General features: G+C 35.8%; 1 protein-coding gene across 3 annotated transcripts in view; it reads right to left on the minus strand.

The window, feature by feature from the left end:
• LOC106874788 (centrosomal protein of 164 kDa) overlaps positions 1–10483 on the minus strand; it is a 105782-nt gene that overhangs the window by 82866 nt on the left and 12433 nt on the right. For all 3 annotated transcript variants that reach the window (XM_014922644.2, XM_052975154.1, XM_014922652.2), the window contains 2 exons: positions 4767–4822; positions 4509–4652 (listed from right to left, as the gene is read on the minus strand). In XM_014922644.2, coding sequence (XP_014778130.1) covers positions 4509–4652; positions 4767–4822 — 200 coding nt within the window. The remainder of the gene's footprint in view (positions 1–4508; positions 4653–4766; positions 4823–10483) is intronic.

The following is a 10483-nucleotide window of genomic DNA, read 5'->3' on the forward strand; positions in this document are numbered from 1 at the left end:
TGTAGAGATTTGCTGGCCACTTTTTCGCCATCTTCTAAAGGGTATTAACCCAATTTTCTAAGCTGTCTTCAATGCATGCAGGCATGGCTGAGTGGTAAGAAGCTTGCTTCCCAACCATATGGTTTTGGGTTTTTTGGCACCTTGGACAAATGTCTTCTATTATAGCCTTAGGAGTGGATATGGTAGATGGAAATTGAAAGAAGCCCGTCATATATATATATGTATATATGGCGTTAGGAAGGGCATCCAGCTGTAGAAACTCTGCCAAATCAGATTGGAGCCTGGTGTAGCCATCTGGTTTCACCAGTCCTCAGTCAAATCGTCCAACCCATGCTAGCATGGAAAGCAGACGTTAAATGATGACGATGACGATGACGACGACGTATGTGTGTCTTTATGTCTGTGTTTGATCCCCACCACCACTTGACAACCAGTGCTAATGTGTTTACGTCCCCATAACTTAACAGTTCGGCAAAGAGAAACTGATAGAATAAGTACCAGGCTTAAAACAAAATAAGTCCTGGGGTCAAATCAGACTGGAGTCTAGTGCAGCCTTCCAGTATGCCAGCCCGGTCAAATCATCCAACCCATACCAATATGGACAATGGACGTTAAATGATGATGATGATGATGTTACAAAACACCTAACAATCTTTTTTTGTCACTGCAAAGAACTCAGACTAAATCTATACAGAATAAATATGACAAATACGACCTTAATTAAAATTACACAAAAGACAATAAAATGTCCAAATAAAAAATTTTCAGCATGTGTGTATGTGTGTGTATGCGTGTATAAACACACACACACACACACACAATACACGATGGACATTTTTCAGTTTCTATCAACCAAATCCACTCATGAGCCTCTAGTTGACCAGGGCCTATAGTAGAAGACACTTAGCTAAGGTACCATGCAGTGGGACTGAACCTGAAACCATGCTGGCACCAACCACAACTCGGAGACCCCCTTCGGTCACAAATGACCATGGGATTGCACCTAGAAAGTTACCCTCCCAGGCACAAGTCTGGGCAAGGTTGTTTATGGAAGGCCAGCAGTCGCCCAAGGATACCAGCCTCCCCTTTCCACGCCACCAATGTTATTCAAGGGAAAGGCAAAGGCCGATACAGCTTGGCACCTGTGACGTCGCAACTCATTTCTACAGCTGAGTGAACTGGAGCAACGTGAAATAAAGTGTCTTGCCCAATCCTCCAATGCCCCTGCCCCTCTCAAAATTCCTTGTCTTGTGAGTTGCTAGCTGACCCTGCCAGTGCTGGTGCCACATAAAAAGCATCCCGTCCACACTGGAAAGTGGTTGGCATTTACAAGGGCATCCAACTGTAAAAATCATACCAAGATTAACCTCACTTGTGCTAGAGCCACATACAAAGCACTGAGTCCACTCTGCAGAGTGAGTGGTGTTAGGAAGGACAGCATCCAGCCATAAAAAACCCTGCCAAAACAGACACAGTAGCCTGGGGTAGTCTTCTATCTGGCTGATTCCTGTCAACCATCCTACCCATGCATGCATTGAAGACAAAAGTTAAACAATGATAATGATGATGGTAGGTGGAAACTGAAAGAAGCCTGTATTTGTCCCCCACTACCACTTGACAACTGGTGTTAGTGCATTTACATCCCTGTAACTTAGCAGTTCAGCAAAAGACACTGAGAGATGAAGTACCAAGCTTAAAAAATAAGTACTGGGGTCAATTTGTTTGACTAAATTACTTCAAGGTGGTGCCCCACCATGGCCACAGTCTAATGATTGAAACAAGTAAAAGTTATATACATATATACATATATATATATATATATATATATATATCATCATATATAGGATGTGAGGGGTTTAGTTCACTTGGTTTTGATGTCCTTTTCCTCTAATGTGTATATATACATATATATATATATTCTGAACTTATAATTTATTCACATCTGTTTGAAGCTTTCTGAAATGTTGTTATGATTATTGAATATGTTTTTGTTAGCTGTTCCAACAAAATTATAGTTACATTTCATTCTCAATAAAAAGCCAACTAAAAACACATAAACATACATAAACACACCTACATATTCACAAAAACAAGCTTATAAAAACATCACTTCACACACACATACATACACCAGACATCTATGCAGTTGCAAACACATACACATACAAAACCATTTCACACACAAATACACATACACTACACACACACATATATATTTATATTCAGAAACAAACATATGAATACACTATTTTATACATACATATACACTGCACATTTACACATTCACAAACAATTGTACAAACATACACTACATATTTTCACACTCACAGACACACAAGTATAGTTTCACAATACACACACTTACACATTCACAAACACAAACATACACACACACACACACACAGAGAGAGCCATGTGTATTCAGAGATGTGTGCCAAAATCAATCAGACGAGATCACTTTTAGAGGTCAACAAAAAAAAGAACAAAAAAGCAATAGAAAAATTTTCTAATCTTGGCAGAAATTTTGGAAATGATCCCAAAATAGATTTGTACATCTGAGTGTTGTAGGGCAGCAATTTTCCCCAGTAGCTACAAGGTTACAAGTAATGTCATTAATCTAAGTTATTTCAATAAAAGGGTCAACAACAGAATAGAGTGTTGGGAATTTGTAAATAAACAGAACACGCAGCTAAGTGTTGATGTTGTTGTTGTTGTTTAGCCTTCCCCACCCGAGTTGTCATCAATCAAAGAAATCTATGATCAAAACCATTCCAGCTATGACCATCATGACTTTTTGTATGCCCAAGACTACATTTTTCTATAGGTACTTACTTTTTAATTTTAGTAAAAGTAGGATGTAAGCGAATTTGGCAGATGGAAACTGAAAGAAGCTCATTGTATATATATAGATATATATCTATGTGTGTGTGTGTCTTTGTGTTTATGTTTGCACCCCCATCATTGCTTGACAACTGGTGTCAGTGTGTTTATGTCCCCATAACTTAGCGGTGCAGCAAAGAGACCAATTGAATTAGTACTAGGCTTAAAAATAACTCCTGGGGTCAAACTGTCCAAAACCACTTCAAGGTGGTACTCCAGCATGGCCACAATCAAATGACTGAAACAAGTAAAAGAATATCCTTCCTACTGACGTACAACTGTCATACCATCATAACAAGGACCTTTTATTTCATGACTTTAGCTTCTTTGCCTCAAGACTCATTGCTACATTAGTCACCATTTGATGCAATGCTTTTAATTCTGTTCTACTGCATTCACAGCAGTCCTGTCCACCAACTTTCTAAATTTAAACCATTGTATTGCAATATAAATTCTTTTATTCATCCACTTTCTAGTTGCAAACATATTGTCTATTTTTCTGTGCACTGGAGTGACTCACCTCTAGATGATTGCTTGTAAACAGCAGCCAAATCTTCCTTATATCTTGCTCTGATGTCTTATACAAGGAAAAGATACCCAAGATAATGTAGCCCTAGGAATACTCCTATAAGATTAAATGGACATAATTGGTGTACCATTGACCATAGGTCTGCACAAACAAAGTTTACTTGGAGCTATGCAAAATAACAACCAGCTAATACAAGTTGGTTCTCTGACCTGTGTTCAAGGCTGCATCATTGCTCTATCACATACAATTTACTATATGTTAGATTATGCAGCAAGGTCTTCAACAAGGCAAAGGTTTGGATGTGTGACTCATACCTAGTTGTGTAACCAACTATCCATGTGCACAGAAGTTCAATTAGGACTGATCTGATGCTACACCACAACCAGCTATTGAAACTTGTTATATTGGTTTCCTTCTGGAACATAAAGCCCTTTCACTGTGAGGAGTGGCAAGATGTACAGCTGGTTAAATCAATGATAAAATGTTACACTGATTTTTGTTTTATAAATTCCAGAGGGACTTGGCAAGATTTCAACCCAGAAATACAAGGATTGAAACAGCTCCAATAAAGCATCTAGTTTGGTTTGCCTTGTTTTGACATCAAATTCACCACCTTATAATCTTTATGATACCAAACCACCTAAAACTGCCCATAGTTCTGAGGTTAAAACCTCCTGTTTTAAAGTGGTTTAAATTTAAACCTTCCTTCGAAATTGTATCTTAATTTGTTTCAAACACCAGCATGATAATGGTTTCAAATTTTGGTACAAGGCCAGCAATTTCAAGGGAGGGGCTAAGTCATTTACATCAACCCAGTGCTCAACTTATTTCATTGACCCCAAAAGGATGAAAGGCAATGCTGAGTTGAGCAGAATGTGAGCTCAGAACATAACGATGGACGAAATGCCACTAAGTATTTTATCCGGTGTGCTAACAATTCTGCCAGCACACCACCTTAAATACCAACAGAAAAATGACAAAGTTATTTTACTAAATTCTCCATTATTTAGAAAATTAAATGAAACAAAGGAAGTATATTTCAGCAGAAACATAGTAACAAAAGGGTTAAAGGAATATTACTGAATATGTTATAACTTACATTTTGACCAGTGGAAGCTTGAAGGGAAGCTAATACATTTCCAGATGCTTTCAATGGGGCCAAATTACTGAGAGGTTTGTTGGTTTTATGTACAGATGGTAAACCAGGACTGAAATTTGCTTTTGGTGCTTCAAGTCGGGAATCCTGAAAGATTTTATTATGTCTAATTAAAGAGGAGAAAACTTGATAAATCTATTTTATAAGAAGGAAATTTCAGAATGGACTTAAAGTTGAAGGAATAATGAAAAAACTACACACATTATGTTCTATCTTCTCTTTATTCATGATAATGAGGTCTTTTTCCTTCTTGCCAGCTAGAAAAAAAAAAAAAAATTTGATAAGATGAAATTTACAATTTAAAAATCAAGTTGATAATTAACAAGAAACTGAATGAACAGTAATAAATGAAGGTAACATTATCCAATGAACTTGGATCACAAGTGACCATTCAAACAGTGTCTTGCTTTATTTATACATTAGTCTTAGAATGGAACAGTGTCTGTAGCTTTATTACAGCCTCCAAGATTTGGACAGGAGAGATGAAGATAACAAGTTAGGAAAGTTAGTGCGACTGCTGTTAGATTTTGAATCTGGTAAATAAATCGACGGGGTGTCTGCAAGGGTAGGGAAGGGAAGGAGTTCTGGAGATAAAGGCTGAGGAGCTGGGTGCAGAACATACATTCACTCATTATTTAAACATAAGTCATGCACTTTAGCTAAAAAAAAGATTAACCCTTTAGCGTTCAGATTATTCTGTCAAATGCAATGCTTTTCCAATTACATTGTTTTTAATTAATCATACATTATCTCATAGCTTTGAAATGCTGATGACGTGATTGCATATCTTTAGAATAGCATTGAAGGCTAGGTGTGATAAGCTGGATCTGGATGGTTAGAACATGAAACAAGTAGCATATTTGAGCCGGATATGGCTAGTTTAAATGCTAATGGATTAAGGACCATGGTGAAAACAAAGGGTAGGTCATTTTGAATAACAAATATCTTTTATCTTATACTTGTTTCAGTCAATAAACTGCAGCCATGTTGAGGCATCGCCTTGAAGAATTAAATTCAAATGAATCAACCCCAATACTTATTATTTTTTTGTAAAGCCTGGTACTTACTCTATCAGTCTCTTCACCACTAAGTAATGGGGACATAAACATACCAACACCAGTTGTCAAGTGGTGGTGGGGGACAAATACATACACAAAGACATACATACACAAAGACATACATACACTGTTACAAGTATATATATATATATATATATATAAACGGGCTTCTTTCAGTTTCTGTCTACCAAATCCACTCACATTGCTTTGGTTGGCCCAACGCTATAGTAGAAGACAGTTACCGAAGGTGCCCCGAGTGGAACCAAATCTGGAACCATGTGGTTGGGAAACAATCTTCTCACCACACAGCCACACGTGTACTTAAATATGCAAAATATTGTCAAAGAATATATCAACCAACCTCTAAACTTCTGTTAACCAAAACCTAAAACCTTTATTTTATGATAAATTGCAAAAAAGGTAAATACATATGCTACACCCAACAGAGATAGGTGACTTGCTGTAGAAGAAATACAAGGATAACCCATATACTATACATTCAAATTATAAAAAAAGTCTTATTTAACTATTTGACTATGTATACGTGCCATACAAAATAACAAAGATGAATTTCAGGAAAAATTCCAGGGCATGTTTTGATCTATTAACAGTTTCTATTTGAGATAAAGAACAATGATAGTTGAATAGAAGCCCAAGTTAGTCCTGACAAAATAGATCTATAGGCAAAGGTAGACATTCCAACAATGACCATTGTCTTTTGTTCGTCTATGCAAAATAGAGTATCCATAACTACAATGAAGCTGCTTGATTTTGAAGACAGTAAGATATGATTTGAGACAGATTTGGTGGGTATTTTTGATGCTGGAAACCAAATCAATAACTTCACGACATATTCCGATACAACATTACTGAGTAGGTGGTTTAAGTAGTTTTAGTAACAACACACATATCCCAAATCTACGCAGTCAAAGAAATGGATCTCTGCTGGTTTCAGCAATGACTATTCCAATTGTTTGTTCAACTGAATTGCCTACTCATTCACTCATTGAAGTATAGTGATAGCTGAGTGTCCCACAGACATAGGCAGTGAAATACTCAAGCAGAACTAGTATGACACAGTACACATGCATAGATACACACACATAAATATTTACATAATATGCATACTTAGACAGCTCTAATAAAGTGTGTGTGTGTGTGTGTGTGTGTGTGTGTGTGTGTGTGTGTGTGTGTGTATGTGCGTGCGTGCGTGTGTGTGATTATACCAAAAGATCAATAAACTTGGTAGACCGTCCAGATTTTGCACCTTCCATCTCTGCTCCTACTACTGCTTCACTCTTCCTAATTTCTCTTTTTCTTCTCCTCCACTTTTCTGAACTGGTTTAAATAAGACTAATTAGGAAATATTTATTTTCAAGTTATTCTTGTATTCTTGTTATTGTGAAACACAAGAGAATGTTAACTGCATTTGGTTTGGGGGAACATTAGTTACAGACAAATGGACGTGTGTGTGTGTGTGTGTGTGTGAAAGAGAGAGAGAGAGAAAGAGAGAGAATCTTAAGAACATTCAGAATAAACATTGTAGACATTTATTTTTAGTTGCATTTATTGTTGCTTCCAGCTATGGTCTCTTCAGTGTTAAGCAACAAATGAGGTTGAAATCCTTGAGATTATATTCCTCAAAAGAAAGCAAGTGTAAATATGCAGTCACCTACATCTGAAAATCCTGGAGGGACAGACACCAAACATTGGCATTCACAATCATACAAAACTCGCTCGTTAGCAACATTGCACAGTTCATTACTATTGACTTCTCCCTAAGGATAGAGCAGAGTATTACCCCAGCCTTGCTTTGAAGGAGCAATTGTTCTTTACCATTTTCCCTCAAATGTAAGGGATACACTTCAACTGGAGTCAAAACTTTCAACAATACTTAGATATCCTCTTGTGCACAATACCAGATGAGCATACATTCTACATTGTAGCGGGAGACAGATATAAGAGCAGTAGCATCAAGCTATGGTGAATGCACACACACACACACACACACACACACACACACACACACAAACACACAAATAATTGGAGCATTACCAGTTATTTGTTTCAATGCTGTACGCTCGCTACTGCAGAACATTTCTATAAATTTTTAGTCAACAAATAATTTTGCCTGAAAATCAATGGATATATGCTTTAGTGTGTGTGCATGTATGTGTGTGTGAGTATATATATATATATATATATATATATATCATGTACATCATCATAGTCCTCATCATTTTAAAATCCACTTTTTTTCATGCTTTCATAGAGGGTCAAGTGGAGCTATTGAGGCAAATATTCTACAGCTGGATGCCCTTCTTGTTGCCAGCTCTTACCCGTTTCCAAGCAAGGTAATACTTCCCTATGCTCAGATGTTTTCACAGAATACTGGAAATGAAGGACATTCATTTACAACAATCACACACATCAAGACAAGAAGAGAAACACTCTCATACTCATATACATATACATATATATGTGACACACTGCTTTATAATTTCTGTCTGATAAATTCACTCACAAGGCTTTGGGCAACCTCAAGCTATAGTAGACACTCACCCAAGGTGTCATGCAATGGGACTGAAGTTGTTGGGAAGCAAACTTCTTAACCACAGAGCCATACCTGTATGTGTTCATATATATATATTCTTTTTTTTTTTCACCACATAATAATAATTTTATTCCATGTGTTTATATATATGAAAAAAAAAATATAACGATATGTTTCCACAGAATAAATGCTTTTGTATCATAGTTCAACCGAAATTATATTGGTATACGTATTCTTAAGGTGAGTTTGGCACATATAATTTATATAAATGTATATAGCAAAAGTGAGAAAGATAGAATGGAACAAGGAAAAAAAGTCACATGTTGCTTCAAGTCTTTTGTATAAAAAATGTTTTAGTCCATACATTCTCTTGAGTTTTGCAGCTAAAAAGGGTAGTATAGGGAAAAAAATGTTATATTTAACTGACCTGGATCCAGTTTCACTGATTTCAGCTTATAAAGTTTTATGCAATTTTACCATATTCATCATCATCATCATCATCGTCGTTTAACGTCCGCTTCCCATGCTAGCATGGGTTGGACGATTTGACTGAGGACTGGTGAAACCAGATGGCTACACCAGGCTCCAATCTGATTTGGCAGAGTTTCTACAGCTGGATGCCCTTCCTAACACCAACCACTCAGAGAGTGTAGTGGGTGCTTTTTACGTGCCACTGGTTTTTCATATTTAAACCATGTGGTTTATTTACATATATATATATATTTATAGATATTTAACTCTTTAAATTTTAGGTTCTTTTATATTTTATATTTTAGACTTTACAATATTCATGCGTAATTACGCATAAATTTTTATACGCATATATATTCACACATATATTTATCTATATTCAGATTTTTATATATATTGATATTTATATTTCGTATATTTATATTTTAAATTTATTATGTTGCCGTGTCATGTTGGATGTATGTCTTTCAAAATATTAAATATTGATTTCCTGAGTATATTATTGATGAGTTTATGAATTTATTAATAATATAAAAACACATATATACACATTTATTTGCTCAAAATAATTGAGCACTCAACATAAGTTCAGTTATATATTCTTTTAGAATATTACTTATAAAAGTTATATATATATATATATATATATACACACACACACACATATATATATACATGTGTTTATGCATGTATGTGTATGTAAGCGTGTGTATGTGTATGTATTGTTTCAGTAAGTTCTAGTAGAAGGAAGAGCAATCCCCATGGCCTTGACAGATTTAACAAACTAGTGAGGCTGACATGTCTGATGCCCAGGGCTGAACACCTGTCAGTTAGTCAATGTCTCCAGAAAACCTATAGGGAGGAAGGGAGTTTAGCTCAAATGATGGCAACATAGTTAATTTTACTGAAGGCATTCAAGTACTGACTGGTGCAGTTAAAACAAAGCAACATACTGGATTTTACTACCCTTTCTGTTCCTCTAACCCTACTCTCTCTCTCTTTATACTTACCTTATACCTTCAGGGTATGCTCTCACCATCTCTCTCTCTCTCTCCCTCTTTCCAACTAAGAAGCCATGTATCACCTCTCCAGCAAGATACCTGCATTTGTCCTTCTATCATATTTTCACTTCCTTCAGTATTATACCCCATTCAGTTGAGTGGAGAGGGTCTTGTCTAACAAGTACTTGGTAACCTCACTAATGTCAGTGCCATGGAAAAAGTATGCCCAGTACACTTTGTAAAGTGGTTGGCATTAGGAAAGGCTTCTAGCTTAGAGGCCATGCCAAAGCAGACACTGAAGCTCATCAGTCCTCTGACCTCTTGATTCTTGTTGAAATGTCCAACCCATGCCAGCATGGAAGACAGGTGTTTGATGAAGATGACGATGATATAACAGCAAAAAAAGGTGAATATATAATCACATATACACACACAAACGCACATCATGTATTAAGTCCCTTCAAGTCCAAATTTAAGCTACAGCCAACTCCAGCAGTTCTTTAAGCAATTAAATTCCATTATGCTTTGAATAAACATTCAATCACTCACTAACAAAGTACATGTTATCACAATATATATATATATATATATATATATATATATATAACTTTTATAAGTAATATTCTAAAAGAATATATAATTGAACTTATGTTGAGTGCTCAATTATCTTGAGCAAATAAATGTGTATATATGTGATTTTATATTATTAATTCATCAATAATATATTTAGGAAATCAATATTTAGTATTTCAAAAGATATATATCCAATTTATTATGCTACCATGTTATGTTGGATATATATCTTTTGAAATACTAAATATTGATTTCCTAAAT

The sequence above is a fragment of the Octopus bimaculoides genome, chromosome 20 (genome assembly GCF_001194135.2).
Source record: "Octopus bimaculoides isolate UCB-OBI-ISO-001 chromosome 20, ASM119413v2, whole genome shotgun sequence".
NCBI classification, from domain to species: Eukaryota; Metazoa; Mollusca; class Cephalopoda; order Octopoda; family Octopodidae; genus Octopus; species Octopus bimaculoides.